Here is a 26,235-nt window from a genome sequence, read left to right as displayed (position 1 = left end):
CAAGCTAGCCACTGTGTTCGAAGCCTCTTGACCTCACCTGATGCGTGCTGCGTGCCATGTGGATGTAGGGGATTCCTACAAATTCTGAAAATCCAAAAGGATTTCCACAGACCATCATGCTGTGATTCACATGAGAATATAAGAGGGCCAAAGAGAAGAGCTGTTTTTAAAATGTCTTCCATGTGTGCTCCATAACATGGCTGCTCACTGAAGACTTCCAACCAGAAACTCAAGTCTTTTCTCTCAAGTTCAATTTGATACTAACTGGCTATCAGAAAGATTACACACACACACACACACACACACACACACACACACACACACACTCTCTCTCTGTCTCTCTCTCTCTCTCTCGCTGACAAATACAGAAACCATTTATGTCCCAGTCCTTGAGATCCTTGTTTTGTGTCATTTTTTTAGAGCTGGTGCTGATCTGGTTGCCTCTGAGATCAAAAAGATTAAACACGCATGAACGTTCATGGGAGCGCAGGCTGTACTCACAGTCTCTGAGGTTAAAGTCGTTTGGCGCCCGAGCGGACCAGAGGCGCATGGTATTGACGGTGTTATTCATATACCCAGGCACCGGGGTATCATATGGCAGGGCCAGGACCACCTGTGGGATTAAACCAAAGCAGCTGCTCAGTTTCCCATGTGTGGTGATGTAGGCTGAACAATGGGCCAGGATATGGCAACTGGGATTCTGTTCTTAGCTCCATCACCAGACCAGACAGTAGGAGGCCTAAAACAAGATAAGGGTCCTAGGTCTGAGGGAGTCTTAGGGGCTGTGTGGAGCCTTCTCCCACTGGAGCAATCTGGATGACTGGAATCATCCAGACTGATGGTTCACTATATCATTCCCAGGTTGACTTTGCTTTGTGTCCCTCACCCTAATCTGGGTACAGCTCTTTCATGTTTATTTAAGTCATTATTCTGAGAATAGTAAAATATGATATGCAAAGTAACAAATGTGAATCCATACCCATTAAAAAATAGTAATCAGGCAAGGTTTAGTGTAATTCAAAGATTTTTTTTTAATTTATTCATGAGAGAGAGAGAGAGAGAGAGAGAGAGAGAGAGAGGCAGAGACACAGGCAGAGAGAAGCAGGCTCCATGCAGGAAGCCCAGCGTAGGACTCAATCCTGGGTCTCCAGGATCACACCCTGGACTGAAGGCAGTGCTTAACCGCTGAGCCCACCCAGGCTGCCCTAGTGTAAGTAATTCAATGATCTGATTTCAAATATGGTGAAAATTAATGGAACAGAAATATATGAAGATAGATTATAGATGATGTTGAAAATACTATGCAAGATTTTTCAAAGCTGCATGAAGAACAGCTATGTTAGTGAAGTGACAAATCAGCTGATAGTTAGCTGGATGGGTGTAAGAGGTGAGCTTTAGAAAATGTAGCTCAGGCTTTGTGATGGTCACTGAAACAAAGAAGAACAGGAAGATAACTATGTTGCACGTGAATTTAAAATTTCTGTGGGAAAAGACTCACTTCTATTCCCTGCCTCATCAGCCAAGCTCAAAGGAAGGGGAATGACAGAATGATTGTACTGGAGGATGCCAGAGATCATTTAGTGCAACCCACTCATTTTGGACATGAGAGGAATGAGGCTGAGAGAGAAGTGACTTGCCCACAGTCACAGTCAGTGGTAGGGTTGAAACCTAAACGCAAACCTCTAATGTGGTCTGTTGAATTATGAATGGATGGAGCATTATAGCCTGTGTGAGTCAATCACCGCTATTCAGTCATGCTTCCATGAGTACCATGACCTCGAAGTAATAAATCACTCTTTTTTTAAATGCCTTTTGCTAGGAAACAAAGGTCTCTGGAGATTTTTTTAAAGCACATTTGTGATCCATGGGGAAAGGTGTTTACAGAGTGGGAGTGAGCCTGGGTTCAAACACGATTTGTTCTTTTGACCCTTAAAGTGTAATTAAGGCAGCTGGGGAAGCACATAGCTCGGATGTCCCTTTAGAGAACTTCAGGCAGAACTTGTCACCTGGGACTTGAGCTGAGCCAGACAAGGCTGTGCTTTCTTAAAAATGGTCCCATTGTGGTGGGATCTTGAGAGCTAGGACTTGTCCCATGAGTAATCTTTAATCTCAGGCCCTACCAGCCTGGCTGCTTGCTCTGAGTTATATGGCCCACTGAGGTTCTTCCTAAGAATCCTCCTTGTTTCCCCTTTTCTCTTCATAGGTGCCATGCCTCCTCCACTCCACTTCCCACCCCCTGTCATTCACAGGCATTGCCCCAATATTTCACTTGGACTTCTGATTCTCTCTGGTGTCTGTTTCCCAGAGGACCTGAGGTGACATACAAGTGAAATGGATTGCTCGGTTTATTGAAGTTGCCCACAGCATGTGTATACCATGCCTGTCCTCATGCTCTCTGATCTCACCAGCTACAGACCTTGAGCTGACTTGGGCAATGGCTTCTATAAATCCATAAAGTGCTGCACAGCTTGGGGAAGCTCACCTTATATTACATCTGCCCCATAACCTTGCCTTTGTGGGCACAGAAAAATATACTGTCTCCAAAACTGAACTTTTGGATATATTATGAAAATGGCTAGAGGTGTTCCATAAATACAAGGTAGCTCAACAGTGGGACCTATTGTAAACAGAATATTTTTCAGGACTGATTGTGTAAGCTATATACATTTAAATAGGTCAGAAGTCACCGGAAGTTTTAGACACCAAAATCTATACTAAATACTCACTAGTTTAATACCAACTACATGTGTGAATTCTTTGGATATATTAATGATTCATTTGTTTGCAGCAGCTCTCCTGACCATATCTGTAACCAGCTACAACTTAGATTGTGTTCTATTGTTTAACCAAATGTAGAAAAAGAGAAAGAGAAACTTATCCTGAACTTACAGTACTAGCTTATTCCATAAACGATTATACTATAATGATCTATTTTAGCTTCTAATCTGCTATTTCCTATGTTGAATAAATTCTATCTACCCTCATATAGAAAAATCATTTTTAAATAGCCTTTTTTTTTTCTGAACCGTGAAGAGCTTTATGTGGATTAGCAGAATAAATTATCAGTTTAAAAAATCAACTATAAAGTGGGTCTTGGTTCTTCTAAAATAAAATAAAGCATTTATTCATGGGGAATAATCCACAAGCCAACTGAATTAAGCATTACAGTACTGAAATTCACTCACAATTTTGCCAGCTAAAAATATAAACTTGCTCTTTACCATTTTCTTTACACTTTTAAAGAATGGCCAGTGACATATCCTTCCTAGCCTGAGATCGTATTTATTAAGCAAATATCTCAAGTGAAGCCTCCAAAGATTGGACAATTCAGTCTAGTATTAATAGGAGTTATTAATCAGAAAGTGAGAAGACAGCAAAGCACAAAGGATCACTAGGGGTGCTGAGAAGTGAATTAATTGGTCAGCAACATGGTAATGCTCAAATCTAGTGGCAGGATAAATACCTATCATGAATTAAGTCTACCTGGATTGACACTAGCTTTATTTCTCTAAAAGTGATTTTGCATAAAATAATAATGCATTTTGCAATATTTTGTATTATTTTCTTGACTTTGCAATAGATAAAAATTTTGGCAATCCTTTGAATAAATACTTTAGTTTTTAAAATATCTACCCTTGGGAGAGGGGAGGAAAAAATATTTACCCCTAAAAAGTCACAAGTAAATGTATCTATAGCAGTGAGGTAAGGAATGACATTTAAATTTATTTAATCTTTGTATCAAAAGCTTTATATAATACTGGAGAGCTAAGCATACTAGGATTATAGAATTGTTAATTTCTGATAAAGCTGATTGCAAAATGACCCTAATATTCACTAGACCTTGGGGAAGTTGCTTCTCTCTTGGTCTAAGCTCCCTTGTTTTCAAAGAGTGGGTTCACTACAAGAAGGAACAGATTTATTGATAAAAAAATATTCTATTATTCAATACACAATATACTATTCTGAATATCATATACACATCATCCTCTGTGCTATACTATACAAGGCACTCATCATGAGGACACTCTGAATACCTGGGTGTCGATCCATTTGGTCCCAGTGTTGGTGTGCTCCACTTTCCCATAGAAGTGCACGGGCAGCATGAACTCAGGCCGGGCCTTCTCCCAGGGGTTTCCATGTCTGAGCCAATCATCTGCCTCTTCTATCTGCAAAAAGGACATGGCAGGGAGTTTATTTTTCAGGAGAGGAACTTCAATGATCTCAAAGCAAATTATGTAGAATCAAAACTATCTTTGACTAAATCAATGCAAGAATACTGTTTTGGTAAGAAAGAATATTGGTTCTATCAATCTCAATTTACCTTTGGTAGAGTATAACAACCTAAATCAACAATAATCATACTTGTCAATATATATGACTACATTTAATTCTCATAGCCCAACCGTATATGATGGAGCTATGATTTTTCCCTTTTACAAAAAAATATTTATTTATTTGGGAGAGAGGAGAGAGAAAGAGAAACAGAGCAGGAGTGAGGGTAGAAGGATGGAAAGAGAACCAGACTCCCCATTGAGCAGAGAGCCTGACGTGGGGCTCAATCTCAGGACCCTCGGATCATGACCCAAGTCGAAGGCAGATGCTTAACCGACTGAGCCACCCAGGCAATCCATGACTTTTACCTTTATAAAGATGAGGAAATCGTAACTTGCTCAAAGTCACACAGATAGTATATGGTATGGCTGAGATTTGACCTTAGTTCTGTGGGTTCTAAAGCCTGTGTCTTAACATCTGTGAATACAATTGTCCACCTTGAGGGATAGAGAGAAGCTATCCAGGGATGTTTACAATTGGATACCAGAACCTGATGGCTCCCATATGATGGAGAATCTGTCAAGATTCTTTTGCCTAGAATGCACAGACCAGTTCAGAAATACTAATCATAGAGAGCTCTCTTAAGAAAGCTTATTTCAACATAGATATAAGATACCATTACATTTTGCAGTGTTTGTTGAATTCAATTGCTTTAGTAATTTTGATCTGATAAGGAACATTAATTATGGTTCATTTTGAAAATAACATATACTAAGATGTAAGGAATTTATTGTCAATTTTAACATTTTCTCATGTATTTATGTTTATTTATAACCACATATTTCTTATAAAAAATTTAAAAATCATAATTTATATTTAGGGTATTCTGGACATCAAATGAATTTTGGTTTGCAACAAACAGATATGCCAAAACAAAACCAACAAAAATGCACTGGAGAGGAGGGATGTATTTTTAAGGTAAAGATATTATTAGTGAAAGCATTAAAATATTACATATATATTAAATAATGCAATTTTGTTTTGACAAGAAAGGAGGAGTAAGGGCTTTTAGTACAAAGTACTCTTGTCAAAGAGATTACCCCAAATCTGGTTATTTTACTTATCTGATTCCTCACCTTCCCCTTTTAGAAAACTTAGCTTTAGTTTAAGAAGATTTTGTTTATGAATTATGATGGACTGCTGGATGTTTCATGACTACCACCTACATATGAATTCAATGCCTGCCCCAGGCATAGTGTGGAGGCAAACACAGCTACTGTCTTTTGAGATATTAGACAAACCACTGACGTCAACAGACAAGTAAATACACATGCATTTATTCAAACATTGATCATGACTTTATGTTAAGAAAGCCAGTGAGCTACCCAATTATACTAAGTACCAGCATAATGGTGAATGAAAAGGAGACTCAGAAACAAAATCTGTAAATGGTAGATCTGGGAGTTCGAGAGACATGGGAGGCAGGAGGATGCATCACAGGTAGGGTGAAGCCGAGGGAAAGCTGGAGCAAGGTTTGAGCTAATCAGCTGAGCAAACCTTGTTAAAAATGCAGATCCTCAGTCAGCCTGGGGAGTGGTCTGAAATTCTGCATTTTTAACAAGTCCTCAGGAGCTACGTGGTGATAAGAAGTCAGTAACTGCAACTCACAATTTAGACTTCTGCTATTCTAGTCAGAAGGAGAACAACAAAAAATAAAATAAGAATTTAACAGGAAACGGTTGCATTTCATCAGTTGTTAATCTTTCATCTAGAGTCCACAAGCTTGTGTTAATAACTAGAAACTCCACACAAATGAGAATATCCGCAAAGGATCAAAACATCCTGACTTACCAAACACTTTCTGTGGCTCTTAGGCAAGGAAAGGTGGGGGTTTTCAAATATTAGTCAGTGTGAACACTGCTTCCTGTAACAGGAAGACACTTCATTTCAGCACTCGGGACTGTCGTGAAACATACCTGAAGGTATGCCACGAAACAGGACAATGAGGTAGAAATAGCTTTCCTCTCAAAAGCCATGTGTACAGGAGAGCTGACAACGTATTTTCTGCTGAGAAATGCAGCAAGATCATATTGGTTTGCCCTCAAGCAGCTTTCAATGCTCTTAGAAGAGATGAACTCTGGACTTGCCACCACTGGCCCACTCCTATGCAAGTCAGAGCCTGCGTCTGCTCTTCTGAGGGTACACAAAGTGACAAGGCACATCAGCAGATTACTCTTAATGATATCAAATGATGGTCTAGCTTTTCCCTGCTGAATAATGGCTGATTTTAAGTTCACTGGGGTAATAAGTTCTGTAGAAAGATAGAATTCTTAGCCCGCCGTTCTTTATTTGGAGTCTCTACCTGATTTGGCAAGGAATCAGATAATTAATTCCCTCAAGTTCACAAAGCTTGTTTTTAAGGTAAATTGAAAAACATTTCATAACCACAAGTTGGTCTGAGCAGATAAAGGAGAAAAGAGAACTGCCCCCTACCACTCCCTCTAAATCCACAGAAGCTGCGGAATGGTGACAAACGTCTTCTCTACCTTTCTTTCTTTCAATAAATCAACAAATTGCTCTGTAAATTTAGATTTCCACATAGCCAATGATCCCTGAATGCACTAACATACTGAGCCATACGAAGGGTGGGGGCAAGATGGAAGAAGGCTTTATTTACATCCAAGGGGGCTGTTGGGTCTGAGCATCCCAGATGAAAGAGAACTGAGACAAAGTGAGCATGGGTCTATGGAGTGAGAAGTAGTGTGCCAGTCAGGCGAGGGGGGACAGACTAGACTTGGCACCTCCCTAGAGGAATGACTCAATGGAATCTGTACTATCGCCAGCACAGAAGCAGAGGTCGGCTCAGGGAGCTCTGTTAGTGACTGAATTCTAAGAAATGCTTTCCCTCTCAACGGTGGGACACACAGGACACGAAGACCTTACAAGCAAACAAACTTTGTTTTCTGATGGAACAAATCATTGAAAACTGTTTCTGGGGAACACCACAAATTCAATAGTAGTAACTAGAAGCTTATTGGGCAATGTGAATTGTGCATAACTAGTTACAGCAGACTTGGCACAGGTTCTGAGGAGAGGGAAGGGTTCTGTAGATGTTGTTTGATTCAACTCTAAGACACCTGCTGTGAGCACCTTTCTGCTCAGAACTTTGGTAATGATTGTTAAACTTTAATACCAGGCTGTTGCAATTGTCTTTCCCTTCCTCCTCCCAGGAGCCAATTATTTTCATAGAACACTATTACTGATAAACTTTCAATGATTCTCGTTAGATAGACTTCAAGAATTTTTTTAAGTCAAGAATTTTGGCAATAAAATGATTTCCTGTAGGGGGTTCACAATGAACACTATGTTACTGCAAATCTTCCTTCAAGAGAGACTTCAAAAAATAGAAGTCCATTAACCTTCAAAAATCTTCCCAGCTTGGGGCACCAAGCATGCAACTCTTGCTCTTGGGGTCATGAGTTTAAGCTCCACATTGGATGTGGAGCCTACTTAAAAAAAAAAAAAAAAAAAAAAAGACTCTTCCCAGCTTGTGCCATTTTCTTTAGCAATGATGTATCTGATGTGCTTGAGGGCATGCCCACCCCCTCAAGAGGCATGCTGCTTTCCTAGAAGATACATTTTGTTTTTTATGGAAATAGTTTCTTTTTCATAGTATAATGTATTTAAAATACCACCCCAGTAAACAATGTATATGGTAAATACTATTATGAGTTTTTCTGACTCCGTTTCAAGTCATCATGAGAGTGGTGATGATGGCTAGTGAGGTCAGCTTTGGAGACTAGCAAAAGCCACACACAGTCTCTCATTTTTATGAACACCAGAAATATATACTTCGTGGGTCTGATAGGAGAAAAAGGGATGGTTTCCTAGAATAAAGGCCACTTAACAGTAGCAAAGGTACCAGGTATGATTTTCAAAGAGCAAACTTTCATTAAATTCTGGGGAAAATGTGCTTCGAAAAAATTTTGAGATTGATTTGCTGAGTTTCTTTTAAATTTTTCATAGGATAGTAAGGAGATAAGAAAGAAAATCCTTAAACATTCTGGGGTATAATGAATACCACATGGAACTTTCAAAGACTGAAAATGGATACCATATATTGCTTGGTCAGATGGTGTCAAAACATTGGTTGTCCTGGAAATGCAGGCTAAACTAGATTTCTCACACTGGAACTCTAGGTTACTTCATTGAGGAAGGGAACTCGTTATTTTGTTTTTATAAGTGTAGTGATTGTTATTTTTTTAAGATTATTTATTTATTCATGAGAGACAAACAAAGAGGCAGAGACATACTCAGAGGGAGAAGCAGGCTCCCCAAGGGGATCCTGATGTCAGACTCAATCCCAAAATCCCAGGATCATGACTTGAGTCAAAGGCAGATGCTCAACCACTAAGCCATCAAGGTGCCCCTAATTTTATGATTATAAAATACACATTTCTTATGGAATATGAGTCATGTGGAAGAACAAATATAAGATAGTAAAAGTTACCTGTAATCCTATCTCCCAGAGATAACTACTGTTGAAACTGATGTATTTTTTTCTTAGTATTTTACCTTTTTGGCTTCTTTGGATAGGTCCATACCTCCTTTCCTCAACTAACATAAAGTTTCCCATTTCATTAAAATTAATACAAATATAATAATAACTACATTGATATTTATTATATAATACCACAATTTATTAAATTATCCTCTTTTTCTTAGGCAAAATTAACATTTTACTGGGTGCCTATCTGTGTACCATACATTTTACATATATTCATAATGGTTTTGTGACGCTGGTATCTCCATTTTGCAGATGAGGAAATTGAGGCTCAGAGGCATCAGGTAAACTAATCAAAGCAACACACCTCATGGGGTAATGAGTTGCAATTAGGCCTCAAATTAGAAACCAGATCTCAATTAGGGCCTACATATTTTTCCCTACACAGTGCTGCCCTCTAATTTATTTATGGATACCTAAAACACACTGGTCCTTAACAAAATTTGGAAGTTTATCTTTCAAGATGTTCCCAGTATTATCCTTCTGAGACTTTTCCTTGGTGCATTCTCTCATCCCACCAAACCTTTTAGTTCCTTCTTGCTTAGCTCAGAGAGTGTCAAAATCCTGATTGCAGGAAGGAGAATGGCGCTGACACTAAATTTATTCTTATCCTTCCTCCCCATTGCGATTAGTTCCAGCCTAGGTCGCCCAGTCCTACCCTGAGCACTCTTCTATCTCAGACTAACTCATAGAAGTGTGGGAGGGGCTCAGAGAATGTGGGCTTTTTGGAAATCGAATCCAGCCTCTTTTTGTTAATGATGTGTGTGTGTAGGGGAAAAAGAAAGGGAGAGAGAAAGCATAAATCATACTTAGCATCAGGGAAGACTATTCAGTCTAGGGCGATTGTAGGCTCAAAGAATGACCAAAGATAAAAGAAACAAATACCTAAGAATCCAGTTTGGTTATATAAAAATCAAAGGAAAGTGATTTGTATGGACTGATTACTACTGTGCAGATTTCTGCAGAACACTATAACTATACATATTAAATAGGTGCCAGATTTATTGGACATAATAGTTACAAGACTGCCTGCTTGTATCTTATAAAAAACAAATTAGAAGAGTGAGCTTACGTGTCTTATAAGATAAACAAATTAAGGAGGGTGAGACTGAGTATAGAGAAGAATACTGAACATGGACCTGGAAATCTGGGGATATAGAGCCATGTTTGCCAGCAGTGTGATCTGAGGTAACTCCACTGCTTAAGAGTCTCCATTTTCTCACCTCTAAAATAGCAGCATGCTTCCTACCAGCAAGAGCCATAGGGGAAGGTCATAAGTCAAAAGATGTGCTCCTCCTTTTGCATGCTGCAGAGAACAGATGTCACACATTGTAGAGGGTCTGCATTCAGGTGTCAGTGATGAATGTTTTCAGAGTATTCTTATGAGTCAGGCATTATGTGAGGTGCTATGGCAGGCTCTCAGCTCTTAGGGAACTCACATCCCAAAGGAGGAAGACTGCTAGTTTTTAGTGATGTCAATTTAATGCCAGAGATATTAGAAGAGCTCTATATTAAGTATCTGTAAATTATAAATCACCCAGAATGCTATGAAGGAGAAGTATTTTAATAACAAGATTTTGAAAGATGGCTCACATACCTGCCATCCATCTCGGATCTTCTGATTGAAGATTCCATATTCGTATCGGATGCCATATCCATAGGCTGCAAGTCCCAGGGTTGCCATGGAATCCAAGAAGCAAGCTAAATTAGAGCATAGGCAAAAGGCAGAGTCGTCAAGGTTAGTCCAAATTTTATCTTTTAAAACAAAACAAATTTCATCTTTCTTTAGAAAACATGGCAGCCATAAAACATTTTTCTCTGAAAAACCACGTGTATTTTAAAGCACAGAGACAGCTGTACAGTATTAAATTTTTTTTAATAAATTAATTTTTATTGGTGTTCAATTTACCAACATACAGAATAACACCCAGTGCTCATCCCGTCAAGTGTCCCCCTTAGTGCCCGTCACCCATTCACCCCCACCCCCCGCCCTCCTCCCCCTCCACCACCCCTAGTTCGTTTCCCAGAGTTAGGAGTCTTTATGTTCTGTGTCCCTTTCTGATATTTCCCACACATTTCTTCTCCCTTCCCTTATATTCCCTTTCACTATTATTCATATTCAGAATTAATATTGTGAAAATGTCAATGTTACCCAGGGCAATTTACACGTTTAATGCAATCCCTATCAAAATACCATGGACTTTCTTCAGAGAGTTAGAACAAATAATCTTAAGATTTGTGTGGAATCAGAAAAGACCCCGAATAGCCAGGGGAATTTTAAAAAAGAAAACCATATCTGGGGGCATCACAATGCCAGATTTCAGGTTGTACTACAAAGCTGTGGCCATCAAGACAGTGTGGTACTGGCACAAAAACAGACACATAGATCAATGGAACAGAATAGAGAACCCAGAAGTGGACCCTGAACTTTATGGTCAACTAATATTCGATAAAGGAGGAAAGTATTAAATTTTTTAAATAACATTTTAAAATTATAAAATGAGTATTATAGAAAAAATCAGAAAATACAAAAATGTATAAAGAAGAAAACAAACAGCATTTACTATCTCACCATACATGTTGTATGTAACATTGTGTACATGTTGGCATTTCATTTGAGAACGATAAGGAAGCTGGCCTGCCTTTGATATATTCATTATTGTGTCTGTCACTCACACTGCCCTTTCTAAGGGAAGCTGTCTCTATGGCCCCTGCTTGAAAAGATGGCCTTAGAAGAGTATTATTTACATGTGACCAGCTACCCAACTAGCTGTGGCAGACTATCTTTCTGGTTAATAGAATTCCAATGTTGTTCAGATATCAGGTGGTCATATGCTTCAGGGAGGCTGGGCCAGGAAATGAATCGTGCTTTGGTCTAAGCTTCAAAGCCAAATCCTAGTAATTCTATTTCCTTCACCAGTGATTGGTTTTGGCATGGGCACACAATGGCCTACAATCTAATGAGAGGTTCTAGGAAGTCTGCTGGGTGCAGTGAAAGATTTCCTTGCTCTTGCCATTTTTTTCCCTATGAAACGAAAGCCAAAAGAACCACAAAGATCCCGAGTCCTGAAGAATCATAGAGTCCTTGCTTAGTCAGTGATAACACGTGTCTTTGTTGGTTGAACTCATTGTTGAAAGATTTTCTGTTTCCTGTAGCCAAAACCATTAATGACAGACCCTCCCTATCCAGAGCAGCCAATCAAAAGGCTGGGCAGGGGTCTATGTTGTGGCCAGGTGCAATCTGAGGGGTTACTATTGTAACTGTTACTGATTGTTCTTTTCAGGAATTTGAACTGAGAAATATACAGAGAATGAGGAAATGTACAATAGGATCTAAAACTGAAAAGAGCATTTGTAGATCAAACAGATACCGGCTGAAGTAGGTTCAAGTAGGTTCACGGTGGGGCCCTAAAACAGAGAATCTACAAAGGCCAATGCCTTAAGTTACTGTAACATCACAGTGGTCTTCCAGTCCCTGTGCTGCCATGGCCTGACTCTGCTTAGTTCCTGCTCTCTCAGAGCTGTGGCCATTTGCTTTTTCCTTGCTTTTGATCAAATTATTTTCAGAGCCTGACCAAAAGGGTCTCAACTTTTTCAGTCATGTCAGAGATGAGGCCATCTAATGAGAATCACTCAGCCTCATTTACCACTTCACATTTTGACCTTAGCCAATGGAAGGTCATTAATATCAGGTACAGAGTGGGGTTAACCCAGACAACAAATAGGTCTGGGGCTTTACATAAATGAAAGGCAGGCTGGTTGTCATTCTTCAACGTGTATGCCACTGGTTCTGCTGGTCTTTCTACGGCCTCATGGAAATCCTACTAAATTGCTCACTGGTTGACTTTACAAGGTAGTATTTTTTAATACTAAAAGCAATGTCAATGCACACTGCAACCAATGTAGTAAGGATTAAATACCATGAAATACACTCCAATGGATTTTCAGTAATTTGAAAGTGGGTGTAAAATTAAGAGATATTGAAATCGTTTCTGAAAAAAGAAGAAATAGATTATTTTTCACAGAGTGCAATCTGATAAAGACCTGTATGGTGGTACATTTTTATTATTCAATTTAAATTTCACAAGTACACTGTATATTAATTATACTGGAATTAAAATAAAAAAATAAATTTCACAAGCAATATATCCTTATTGTAAAAAACATTAAAACATTAACGACAGGGTGAGCACCCTCAATTTTGCACTCCTCTCTAGGGAAGATCAGAGGGAGCAGTTTAGTATTTCAAATTCCAGACTTTTTTCCCTATGGATTTACACATATACTTACAGAAAATATTTAATTTTTAAAAAACATAAATCATATCACACTGTGTTGCTTTTAATTCCACTTGCTTTTTTTCCTTCCCCTTTAGAGGTCTACCCAGAGAAGTGCATACAGATCAATTTTATTGTTTTTATTCTTTTACTGCCTATTTTTTTGCAGCATATATGTTCCAATACTTACTTACCTATTCTTAGATCAAGGGAAATTAGGTTATTTCTAATATTTTGCCTTAGCAAACAATAATATAATAATTTTTTCACATGCCTCCTTGTGCACTTATATCTTTGAATATATCTTTAAGAGAGTAAATATCAGGAAGTAGAACTGCTTGGTCACAGGGAAGCATATTTTTAATTTAATGGAGTTGGTATTATCTTTTTAATGTTTTCCTTTTATATCTGTTGAAAAATCATTTCCTGGATAAAGCACTCAAATTGGATCCATACAAAAAAGATATTAATGAACTAAATCATCATCATCTCAATAATATGACAAGAGTATCATTGCCTACTAGTCAATCAGAAGCAAACTGTTAAGAGCACAAGACAACAACATAATGGTAAAACAACTTAGGTCACAGCTCACAAGTATGTGAAGTGAGTAGCTGTGGACAAGTGCCAGTGACAGAAAGGGGCCACTTTGGAAACCCGTAAGTGCACAGGAAGGAGCAGGTTAACTGTGGGGTTTTAAGCAATGTCTCCAAGGGTTTTAAGCAATGTCTCTTTTGTTCCAGTTCCCATCTCTACTCTTTGTATAGAGCTGATCAAGCCATAGTGCAAACTCAAAAACAAAGACTTCTATAACCAGGTCATACCTTGCACTCCTCCTAGGGAGCCCATCTGTTTCCTAGAAGCCATCAACTGGCCAGATAACACATAACACACTCAGGATGTCACTTACCGGCAAGCCTCCCAAGACCACCATTGCCAAGCCCAGCATCTTCTTCAATTTCTTCCAACTCCTCCATATCCAACCCAAGCTAGAAACAAAAGGAAAACAATGCTGGATGCAGACACAAATGTGGTCATCTCGGGAAGCATGGTCATTTCCTAAAGCTCTGGGTCGGGCACCCAGGGTCATCTGTGTAATCAGTTCTGTCAGTTCCCTCACAGAGTGTTCTGGCCTCAGATGCCCACTGCAGATGCTCATGACTGCAGATGCAAACCGTATGAGATGGCCCAGCAGCACCATGGGACGAGGGTGGGCTCCAAAGGTCCATTACTGGCTCTGTTACTTAGCTCTCTGACTCTAGGAAATGTAAATTTCTTTACGCTTTTCCTCTCTTATTAAAAAAACAAGGATAACAATATCTGCCTGATTTAGGGCTGTTATAAATTTATTTTTATTTATTTTTATGTTTTAAAGATCTTACTTATTTATTCATGAGAAACACACAGAGAGAGGCAGAGACACAGGCAGAGGGAGAAGCAGGCTCAATGCAGGGAGCCCAACACCGGACTCAATCCCGGGTCTCCAGGATCATGCCCTGGGCTGAAGGTGGCACTAAACCAGTGTGCCACCTGGGCTGCCCATGTTATGAATTTAAATGAGCTTATACAAACAAAGCATTTAGAATTACTCCGAACAGATATTTCTCAATAAACGTTAGCTACTACTATTTCTTAAAATTATTTTCTTGTGCGCTACGTAGAAAATGTCAGGAATGGTCTAGTACCATGTTGACACTAACTGGGCTGAAGGATTTTGGAAACTATCAAAAAGTATGAGGTCAGACTTTCTGGGATGGACTAAAGTTCATTTTTCATGACCACAACACATTATTTACTCAGTAGGGTCAATGGTTGTTAACCCAAAACCAGTTACTGAGTCACTGCCCATGAGACCTAGGGCCAAGGAACAGTCTGGGAAACAGCCTGTGGGCCAGGTAGACAAGGGCTAAAATCCTCTGCTTCTTTCTGTGGTGGGTAAGGGACTCTGGGAGGCCAATGAGGACCTGTGAGCTTGGTGATGGATGGAACCGGTTGCCAGCCAGCTCCCTGCCCCATGTGTTTGGCTTGCACAGCCAGGCCCCTGGCACCAGCATGGACTCATGTCAGAATTTCGTGGACCTGGAGATTGCTTTGGACCACTCATCTTACAATGAGGAAACTGATGGCTAGATAAATTAAGTGACCTGTCCTGTGCTGACTAGATAGCAATCTAGCCCATGCTTGGCTAATAATGTTTTGTTGTGCAAATGACTGTATTCTTATCTGAAAGTGATGCAATCCATTAAATCAGGCATTATTTAAAATGGAAACATAATTTACACACTTACAAACATAAACACAAATTAGAACCAAGCTTGAAGTTAATGCCCCAGTTTCAATGGAGTCACATACTTGGATCTCCACCCTTACAACCAAAAGTGGCTTCCTCACACAAGTCTTGATAACTAAATCTTCTGAGAGTTCAAAAATGGCTTTGCCTTTGTTTATTTTTGAAGGGGCTTCCAAATTTGCTCCCCGTGACAAGAGTTCAGCAGAGTCCTTGCACAAGCCAACAACACAATGGTTAAGTAACTTAGGTAATACCACAAAATTTATGTGACTTGAGTAGTGTGAACAAATAACCATAAGGTAAAGAAGAGGCCACTTTGGAACCCACTCAGTGCCAATGCTAACACTCAGGATTTTTTCAGTTCTAAAAATGGAAGTCTAAAGTAGGCTGTAAACCTTGAAGCAGTTGATATAGGTTACTTCACCCACCTGGTTAGATGCCAGGCCAGGAGAGGTATATTGTTTTCACCTAAAATCAGGGGAAGCAAAGAGAAGGGAAATGGAAGGGGAGCTGCAATGATTCTTTCATAGAAAATACCTAACCCCCTGTGAAGGAAACCAGCCCTTAGTGACAGCAGCTGGCCACATGAGACAATCCCAAGGGAAAGGAGCAGTTTAAATGGTCTCTCATGTAGAATATGTCTTTGCAAATACATATTCCTCCTTTCAATCACATGAAAACGATTAAGAACTATTTGTTTTTTGGCATGGAGATCCCTGAAGCTCAGGGGAGAAACCGTTAAATACATTCATAAAAATAAGTTAGCATATTAAGTTTAAAACCTCAAGCTCCTCATTTAAAAAGGAAGTGTATTTTACATCTCATTAAGCAGTAAAGAAAGTATGCCAATGTAATTGAAAAAACTTATTATTTAACATGTTGCTTTGATATATGAAAAATAATAGTCAAACTTTGATCATTTTTAAAACTAGATAGGAGGAGTGCCTGGCTGGCTCAGTGGGTGGAGTGTGTGAGTCTTGATCTCGGGTTGTGAGTTTGAGCCCCACACTGGATATAAAGATTACTTAAAAACAAGTTCTTAAAAAAAAAAAAAAAAAAAAAAAAAAAAAAAAAGGTAGATAGGAGTCCAAAGTAAAACTTTGGGATTCTGATAGCAGGGGCTCAGGTACTTTTAAAAAACTCATTCAGATGCTAATTCCTAACATGTAATTTGCTGGAGAATGCTGTCAAAAACTGATTACAGAAGTAAATCTCGGAGGCAAAACCAGTTCTCTAACGTTTCTCTTAAACCAGAGAGCTCCACTAGTTTATATTTCTAATTGTAATAGTCATAGCTAAAGAAGCAATTTTTCTTTTATTTTTTCAGTGCTACATTCCCAAGGTTCCTGAATTGAACTTGAAATTTAAGGAGAGAGAATGAAAGAAATACGGCGACAACGTACCTGGTAAATGGCCTCGTCACAGGCATTCTGCAGGCCAAGGTTTATCATGGTGTTCTGTAACGTTCGGCCCATATAAAATTCCAAAGAGAGGTAATAAACCCTCTGAAACAAAGACAGGACATGTTAATGCTATAAGGACAATGTTACTTGTCATCATAAAAACACGAAAGGTCACCAATAAGAAACAAACAAGCGAGACTAATACAGGTTCAAGTGAGACTCCTATAGATGGATGAAAGGCTACATAAAAGCATGACTGACAACTGGCTTTGAGAAAAACCATTTTATACCCTATTTTTGGCAAAGAAGTTTTTTATCCCCAGGGAGGAAAAAGGCAAACTCATCCAACTAATTAGTTTCAATGTTTGGTGTGTGTGTTTTCCTCCCAGGTCAGGTACCTCATGAATTAAGCATTTGTTTTGGACAAACACAAGTCAGACTGCCAGAGCGCATCACTGGTTTGTAACATATTTATACAACAAGAGTTAGGTGGGGTTGACTGTGATCATCTCATCTCATCTCATCCAGGAGACATAAAGATTAACTCCTTCAAGATACACACAATGGCTATAGTATAGCCAGTGTGACTGATTACTGCTAATAGAATACTAGAATAATTTTATTCTAGAAAGGCTATGCATAGTCTGGTAATAACAAAAGACTACCTCAGGCTTACTGGTTTTTGTTCTCGGCGAAATGGGAAATTTCTCTATCAACTTAGAAACTGTTTGCCTCTGACATAAAGCCAGATAAACACTATTTGACTTGAAAGTGAAAAGTGCCAAGGTCAGAGTTGCCTAAAACCTTTCAAAATACAAGATCAGTTTACTAACTTAAAATAAGGAAGATCAGTGAGTAACTTCATCATCCCCTTTCACAATACCTTACTTTCCATATCACTTCTCCTTTTCTTTTCCGCCAAACTCGAAACAACAAACATCTATAAATGCATCAATATAAAGTCACTTCAAATTTTAGGGATTCCTTCATTACCTAATAGGAAGAACTCAAAAGAAAAGTACTCGGTCAACCCAAAAATATAAAAAGGATATCGCTCTAAATCACAAATGCTTATTACAATAGTTAACTCATTAGTTATACATATATATTTAAAATAAAATATTAGTGAAAATGTCAACTTAGAAATTTTACTTTTTCTCACTTTCATTTTTTTTTTAAATTTTGTTTATTTATTCATGAGAGACACACAGAGAGAGACAGACACACAGGCAGAGGGAGAAGCAGGCTCCCGGCAGGGACCTGACATGGGACTTGATCCCAGGACCCCGGGATCACAACCTGAGCCAAAGGCTCAACTGAGCCACCCAGGTGCCCCTTCCCACTTTCATCTTATGGAACAATTGAATTCTAAGCATTCCCATGGATTGTCAACATCCATTTCTTAGTGGGTCATATAACATGATTTTCCAGACCATATCCTCATTATTTTTATGCAAGGTGTTTGAATATTTATAATGCTCTCATTAGGGGTCTCATCAGCTTATTAGATGTCTCTGTGTGAGTCAGAAAAAGGTATCTTTTCTGAGGCAGAAACAGGCCAAAGAGGTGCATGGTGCCACTCTCTCCACTCATCTCCCAGGATGTACCTTGTACAGGAGGCTACTGCATCCCAGGAAGAAATATCTCAAGCGATAAGCATAACATCAGGGCAGTTTTTCCCATTCTTCCCTGTGTATTCATGATCTTGATAATAAAATCCCTATGTATTGCTTTTTATGTTTTAGTGATCTATGAAAAGCTTGTTTGTAAACAGAGTATATATATATCCAACACGTGGAATTGTGAATTCACACCCTCAGATGACTACATCTGTGTTAAATTTCTTTGCTTCCCTTTTTAAAAAAAGACTTTATTTATTTATTTAGAGAGGGAGGGAGGGAGAGAGAGAGAGTGGTGGGGTGGGGAGGGAGAGGGATAAGCAGACTCCCTGCTGAGCACAGAGCCTGAGCCAGAGCAGTAGCAAGTCCACAGGGACTCAACCTCCTGACCCTGAGATCACAACCTGAGCTGAAATCAAGAGTGGGACACTTAACCTACTGAGTTACCCAGGTGCCCCTCTTTACTTCCCTTTTAATGATTCCAAATTAGCATGGACTTTAGACATTTTAAGACGCTTCAAGGTCTTCCTAAAAAAAATGTTGCTTAAAATAAAATAATTGAAAAAGCACCAGGGCGCCTGGGTGGCTCAGTGGTTGAGCGTCTGCCTTTGGCTCAGGTCTTGGTCCTGGTGTCCTGCAATCAGGTGTCCTGCAATTGAGTCCAGCATCGGGCTCCCGACAGGTAGCCTGTTTCTCCCTCTGCCTATGCCTCTGCCTCTCTGTGTCTCAAATGAATAAATCCTTAAAAAAGAAAGAGCACCTCATTACATGACAGACTATAAGTACATGAATTTAAGGTGCTTTTCTATTTTGGGGAAAACTTCACTTCATATTTGCAGATATACCAGACCTTGAAAAATGGATCTCCCCTGTCCTCTTAGTCAGTGGTCTCTAAACAGTTAAAAACATACTCCTAGTTGTAAAGTGTTTGAATATCTCTAGCACACCTTATAAATTACATGCATGCACTATTACTAATATTTTATGTATATTTTATACAAAGTGGACATTTTCAAAAGGCTTACAAAGATAAAATAAAGAAGATATAACAATAACCAGTATTATAAAAATAATGTTATTTTTATTCCTAGGATCAATCAGCAGACCTGGGTACTTCTGGGAAGCCCTATGAACAGGCTGCAACACAACTGTGACTTGCGGGACAGGCAAGAGTTGAGAATGGGGACACATGGGGGGAAAGGCATCCCATGTGACAGATGCATTGTAGGCAGAGACCCAGAAGCGAGGAGTACTGAACATAAACGGGGATGGAGATGGTTTCAGTGGGAGAGTAGGGTGAGCCCAGGCAGATAGGACAGGAGGGACAGGTTTACCTGGACCGAGAAGGGCCTTAAATGCATGACTGTGACAGGCAGTGGGTGCCAAGATATCTGAGCAGAAGGCCAGATGTGTTGCTTTAGGAAGTTTAACTGGACAATAGTGCACAGAATGAGATGGGATCACACACCCAAATGCCTTCAAGAGCCAGGAAGAGAAAATAAATGTGTAATGGAGGTCACATGAAACAATGAGGAGTCGTGGGCCAAGAAGAGGGGGTGTATGTATCCTGCTTGCAGGCACTGAAAATTTAACTGCCTAAAGGTGTCTTGCTGGCCAAATGAAACACAACAGCTAGCCACATTCAGCTGCACACTGCCAGCTTTACCACTTGTGGGAAGCAAGGTAATCAGTTAGAGGTCCACTTCATACACCAGTAGCCTGGGCCTCCAGTGCAGAGAAGTGAGAACACAGGAGAGTGGGTACTTTAAGAGAACCCACAGGCATCAACAGAATTTGGCAACCTATTGAATGGGGGATAAAGGAGGAGATCAAAGGTGAGATTAAAGTTTTGTGTCTAGGGGACTCTCAGGGTGGCAATACTATTAAAATTATAAACAGAAGACAGGCCAGGATTCAGAGAGATGATGATTTGAGTTTGAGGGAATAAAAGAGATCCAGGTATGCACACTAGGTACTCAGAAATGTAGGAATAGAGTTTGAAAAGGAATTGAGGCTAGAGGTCCAGATTTGGGATTCATCTGTACAGTTACCACAGAGCAGGGGAGATGGGAAGAAGGCTTGGACACACTTACTGACTCCACTCTGTGTCCCAGTGAGGGCAGGGACCTTCTGTTAGGGAAACGGTTGTCACAGAGGGAAATACTTTACTGATGTGTGTAGAATGAATCTTGTTTGCTGTTATATCCCCAGCGGATCACTGCCAGAACGCCTAGTTCTCTCTGTACTCAGGTAGGAAAGCACTATCCAATGAAGAAGCCCATCAGAGGACAGGAGAACAATAAGGCACCAGATAATCCATCAGAGGAGAAACATACAAGGTGAGTAGTTCTGTGGTGCTAAGGGCTATGAAGGTAGGTATAGGTGTAGGTGTAGGGGTGTGTGTGTGTGTGTGTGTGTGTTAGGGGGTGGGGTTAGGTTCTAAAACTTCCTCTCATAGTCTCACTCTCCAGTTCAAAAACTTAAATTATTTTTAATGGGAGGTACAGTCCCTTCTATACAAATAAAAAGGATACAGTAAATATAAGTATACACTAAGTGTTTTCTAAGATAGTATTTTAGCACTTGCCAGTTTTGGGTAGAGGCCTAGGCCTCTGGGGGTGCAGAATCACTTGGAAGCTTTGTTAGAGCTGCAGTTTCTTACTACAAGAATTTACTTTCCTTTGTTCGTGGGTTCTTTGGACTAGTCTTTTTCCCCCGTGTTTTTATTTTTCCCCCATGTTTTTACATATTAAAACCATTCCTAAAAAAAAAACACACACACAACATTCCTAATAGATGTTTATATTCATTTCCCACTGCCTCCTGGATGTATCTCTTTCACCCTTTCCAATATGCCTCCAGCCAGTTTTTCCAGTTTCCTCTCCCAATACGTTCTCACACCCACCTCGCTCTGCACAACACAATACCTCTTCCTGCCAGGTCCTTTCCAACCTTCCCACCCCACCTTCCCACACTGGCCAGGTGTCCGCTCTGTGCGCCCCAAAGCGCCCTGAGGACCCTTGCTGCTAGCCCCCAGGGCAGTGGGGAGGGGTGGTCGGTGAGCAGCCTTCCCCAGCAGCTCCTGGAGTAGGTCTCAGATCCAGAGCGAGTCCCCGCCCTCCGCCTCCAACCCGCAGGCAACGCGGAAGTGCGGGAGCTCCACACCCCTCTCGGAGCAACCGGTGGGAGTGACGGGCGCGCCGCGGCCGTGGGGCGGGACCTCTGCCCCTCCCTCTTCACCTCACTCAGACCCCAGGGGAAGTCGCGGTCAGCCACGCATGCCCCAGGCCAGCGTCTCCAAAGGCTCTCGGGGCACGGGGCACCTTCCTTCGACTCTTTTTTTGCCTCCTCTGCACTCCTCCCCCCGCCCCGCTACCCCGCGCCCCAGTCTTATTACCATCGGACGGTCTCGGTGTTTATCTCCCCTCCCTAAACATCAAACTTAGCCAAAGCGGGGCTTTCTTTTGTGGGTTTTGCTCAGGGCCGACTGGCCTAGAACGGTGCCTGGCGTACGCACTGGGGGCGCCGAGTACCTCGCATTAAACGCTCATGTGGATGCTGCAGAGTTTGTGGACTACGCGGGCGGGCGAGGGAGGCCTGGGCGTCGGCCGCCGGGGGGGCCCGGGAGCGCGGGGGGGGGCGCGGGGCGCGGGGGGGGGTGCGGGGGGGGGCGCGGCGGGCTGCGGGGCCGAGCCGCGGTGCAGTGCGTGGGCCGCGCAGGGGCTGTGCGGCCCGGGCTCGGGGGCGCCTCCCCGCGGGGAGCCGGGGCAGCGGGGAGCCCAGAACGCGGCGGGGAGCCCCCCGGACTCCTCCCGCCCGGCGGCTACCTTGGGGCACTTCTCGTAGTAGTGCTGCTGCGTGCGGATCCAGCGCCCCACCAGGTGGTCGCGCACCGTGTGAGCCAGCGCGAAGAAGTAGTCGCGGGGGGTGGCCACGTTGCGGTCCTTGACCAGCGTGAAGTGCAGGTGCCGGTTGAAGCCCTTCTTCAGCTCGGCCACGTTCTCCACGCCCACGATGCCGCGGATGCTGATCTGCCGCCGCTTCTCCTGGTCGGTCAGGGGCTTGGCCATGGCGGCGGCGGCGGCGGCGGCGGCGGCGCGGCGGCGGCGGCGGCGAGCGGGACCAACGGCCCAGGCGCCGGAGGCAGGACCGGGGCGGAGCGGGCTCCACGCTGCGCGCCGCCGCTTTTGAGTCCGAGGAAAGTTTGGGGTCCGCCCCTGGGCGCGGCGCCGCCCCGGCTCCGGCCCGCGGGCCAGGGGAAGGCGGAGGGATCGCCCGGCCCGCCCGGGACAGCGCAGCGGGCGAGGCGGGGGGCGGCGGCGGGGCGCGCGGGACCCCTGGCGGCCGGAGTCTGCGCGCCCGCGGAGCCCTACGGGGCAGGGGCTGGGGGCTGGGGGCGAGGCTGCGGGGAGGGCGGGGCTCCGGGCTGGGGGCGAGGCTGCGGGGAGGGCGGGGCTCCGGGGAGGGCGGGGCTCCGGGCTGGGGGCGGGGCTCCGGGCTGGGGGCGAGGCTGCGGGGAGGGTGGGGCTGCGGGCTGGGGGCGGGGCTCCGGGGAGGGCAGGGCCGGGCTGCGCGCTCCGCACCCTCCAAGGGGGGACCTACAGCCGGTCCCCTCGGCTCTCTGCGGCCTGCTCCCAGATCTGGGAGTCCCGGAGAGCGGCACTGGTCCTGTCAACTCTCTCGGGATGCTCCGGTGCTAGGAGGATGTCGGTGTGTGGAAGCACGTGTTGGCTTTTGTGTTACAGCTGTTAACTCGCTATGTCATTATTGTTATTATTTCTCACCTGGAAGGGGTTCCACCATAAGCATCTGGAGGCATCAGCGCGCTTTCACTTCAGCTGTCCCGTCGTCCTCCTGCTCCGTCCTTGGCATTGTCCCATCGGGCATCCCAGACCTCAGAAAGAGATCCCAGGGTGCCTCCTTTGCTTCCAGTTATTTTTCCAAGACTCAGGGATTCGGATTTCTTGACTCCTCAGACCCATCCCCAGTTTGCCCTATCAGAAGCTCACTCTACTGCTCATCTGCAGAGACAGGTTAGTAAGAATCAGAAAGTCCTGAGGTGCATCTTTGGGTTGATTAGGCCCCGGGAGCTTTTATGTCAGGCCTCCTGTTTGAATTACCTTCTAGAGGAAGGTTGGGGTGGAGTACAGAGAAAAGAGAAGGGTATGTGTGTGGGAAATGAAGGGATAACTCACCCAGCCAGTTGCCTTGTTTACATAAAACAAAGCAGTCTGTATTAATCTACAGTACAGGCTGATCTTTGCACTGGTCACCTCCAGCTTTGGTGGTGGTGGTGGTGGTGGGGTGTGTGTGTGTTTAAGCCTTGGCAAAGGCAAACACATGGTATTTTATTTAGGATGTCAGAGGCTTTTTCTTCTTCAATAAAGGGTAGTGTTACTCTGTTAGACTCTACTAGAAACAGTCCATTGCCAGAATTGCCAGCCTTGCCAGCAATGACTTGTGTTATTCCTGGGTCTCAACTACTGCTCCCCCGTGGGTGCTGTGATGAAAAGGTGCTTAGGAAGAGCTGAACAAACTGTCCAGACCTCACAGGACAAGTCTAAGTTGCCCGTTGTAGGAAAAGAACCCTGGGAAAGTGTGTTAGTCCGGGAGATTTTGGAGAATCAGATTCTAAGACATGATTAAACAGGCAAAGATTTTATCAGGGCAAATGCCAGAGGGAGAGAAAACAGAGAAGGAGCCAAGGTAGCTGGAAGAGCATCAGACTATGAGGCAAGTCTGACCCCCCCAGGGAAGGAGAGAGGGACCGAAGAGTGGGAGGGGGCATCCCAGGCTGCCCTGCGGTCCTAGGAAGAAGCAGCAAGGCCACCAGGCTGTTCTGGAGCCAAAGTCAACTGTCAGAGGTGTCCCTGTGCTCTCTGAGTCATCTGTGGGAACTTGCCCTGGAGGCGCAGCCTCTGCACAGGCAAAGCGAGACTATTTGCGGCCCTGGGTCAGGTCAGTTATTGCTGCCTACAATCGGAGATCTCTGAGCCCCATTCTGGTGGCCACCACAGAAAGATATTAGATAAACATAGGTTAACAGTTACCGTGTTTCAAGGTGGAGCTTACTGTGTTGGCGTACCACTTTCGGATTCCTCCAAACTGCAGCGAGCATTTCCTGAGGGCTCCGGCTAGGCACTTCATGGGCATTCCCTCATTTAATCCTCTCACCAGCTCTGTGGGGCCAGTTGTCGCTTTCTTCCCACTTGGCAGATGAGGAAACTGAGGCTTAGTGAGGGTAAGCAGCTGGCTGAAGGTCACTGAAGGAAGGAGCCGAAGAGGTTTTCAGACCTCTGCATTTTGCTTTTCCTCTTCCAAAACAGAGGGTTGGGAATCTGTTTTGTAAACCCAAATTCTGACAGCACCTCAGCTGACCTATTTACCCTATCCACTTGATTGTTTCGTCCTGTTCCCTGGCCTTTTGACCTACTTCTAATACGTTTTGAAATCCAGGGAAATATCAGAAGTCCAGAGTGGCTTCGCAACAGATCACTCGCACTTTGGAGATGGGCATCGTTGAAGGTGAGCTGAGGTTTCTGTTCAGTGAGCATATTTAAGCACGTTCCACTCAGTATATTTAATGTATGAGTCTGTCAACCAAGGTTATTACCTGGGTTCTGCTGTTTTAAATATTTAGTAAGATGACTGAGAGCCCGGATTTATTACACTATTGAATGCCCTAAGAATCTGCCGATAGCATGGCCGACCGAATTGCCATCTCTGTAATTGGCTGTGACTGTGACCATTCACTTGTTACCTGAATATATTTGGCTTATCTTAAAGCAAGTGAGGGTTTCTGACACTTTCAGGTCCTGTCATATTTGATTTGCTCATTAATACAGTAGTTTGACTTATTAGATGTGGTCCAGTGGGAGTTCTCTAAAAGCCAGAAATATTTAACAAACCTGTCTTTCCCTGTCCATCAAATCACTGACAGTCTTAATGTGCCTACTGTGGAATATGCTGAGACTGGGGAATCACTTAGTGCCTCAATTTCAATTTCTGTGAAATAAGACTAAATCTCTCTGTCTTAATCAGTCCACAACATAGCTAAGCCCCCCAAAAAAGTACACGTGGAGAGATACTAGGATATGTTAAAAGCATTCTTAAGATGTAAACTTTGGGTTTGGGATGATGTTTTGGAATATTAGTCGATGTTTTAATTTTCTCTTGGTAGTTTACTTTTTCCCCATCTCCCTTGAGGAGCCGCTCTAGCATTGGTGCTTACAATCTCTGAGGAAAGACATGAGCCCGCCTGGTTTGGGACAGCTGGCCTAGGTTCCCTACCATTTGGGAGATGCATGAAGAGTGAGGGCCAAGAGGCCAAGAGGCTGGGGCAGGGGTGAGAAGATGACATGACAGGTGTGGGAGGAAGAGTGATGCTGCTGGTCTTGCAGCAAGGATCCTGGAGCCTGCTTTTCTAGGGAGGCAGCAGAAACCCCAGGTAGCCTGAGTATGTAAAAGCAGCCTGGGATGTTGCTCTGCTTCCTTGGAAGATACAGGGAGGTAGCAGGACCCCAGGGAGGATGTGGTTGCTTGGAGACTTTCCACAATCAGGGCTTAGACAAGTTCACAAAGACTCCTCACTCCCAAGAAGCCATCGGCTGAAAGTTGGTGTGAAGCTAACTTGGAGAATCTCCATGGAGAGAGATGTCAAGGCCTGAGGCTTGCATCCTGCACCCCTTCCACTGGTGCCTTGGTCTCTAAATGAAGGGACCAGCTTGACTGAGATCACATTTTTCCCCTTCTTGGAGAAATGGGGGCTCAAATGAGAAATTAAGCTGACATATGATAAAAAGCTGCAGTT

General features: G+C 42.8%; 1 protein-coding gene across 2 annotated transcripts in view; it reads right to left on the bottom strand.

Moving 5' to 3' along the window:
• PYGL (glycogen phosphorylase L) overlaps positions 1–22,584 on the bottom strand; it is a 43,469-nt gene extending 20,885 nt beyond the window's left edge. Inside the window, exons 1-6 of one of the 2 annotated variants that reach the window (XM_055303853.1) lie at positions 22,253–22,584; positions 16,807–16,908; positions 14,024–14,102; positions 10,434–10,537; positions 4,035–4,166; positions 502–613 (exon numbers count right to left, since the gene is read on the bottom strand). In XM_055303853.1, coding sequence (XP_055159828.1) covers positions 502–613; positions 4,035–4,166; positions 10,434–10,537; positions 14,024–14,102; positions 16,807–16,908; positions 22,253–22,495 — 772 coding nt within the window. In that variant the 5' untranslated portion in view covers positions 22,496–22,584. Of the gene's footprint in view, positions 1–501; positions 614–4,034; positions 4,167–10,433; positions 10,538–14,023; positions 14,103–16,806; positions 16,909–17,689; positions 17,844–22,252 lie in introns of those variants that run through there. The other variant, XM_055303854.1, reaches the window with a different exon arrangement.
• Positions 22,585–26,235: the final 3,651 nt, after the last annotated feature.

The sequence above is a fragment of the Nyctereutes procyonoides genome, unplaced genomic scaffold, assembly GCF_905146905.1.
Source record: "Nyctereutes procyonoides isolate TBG_1078 unplaced genomic scaffold, NYPRO_anot_genome, whole genome shotgun sequence".
NCBI classification, from domain to species: domain Eukaryota; kingdom Metazoa; phylum Chordata; class Mammalia; order Carnivora; family Canidae; genus Nyctereutes; species Nyctereutes procyonoides.
Note: the sequence above shows the minus strand (reverse complement) of the source record. Positions and strands in the feature narration are given on the sequence as shown.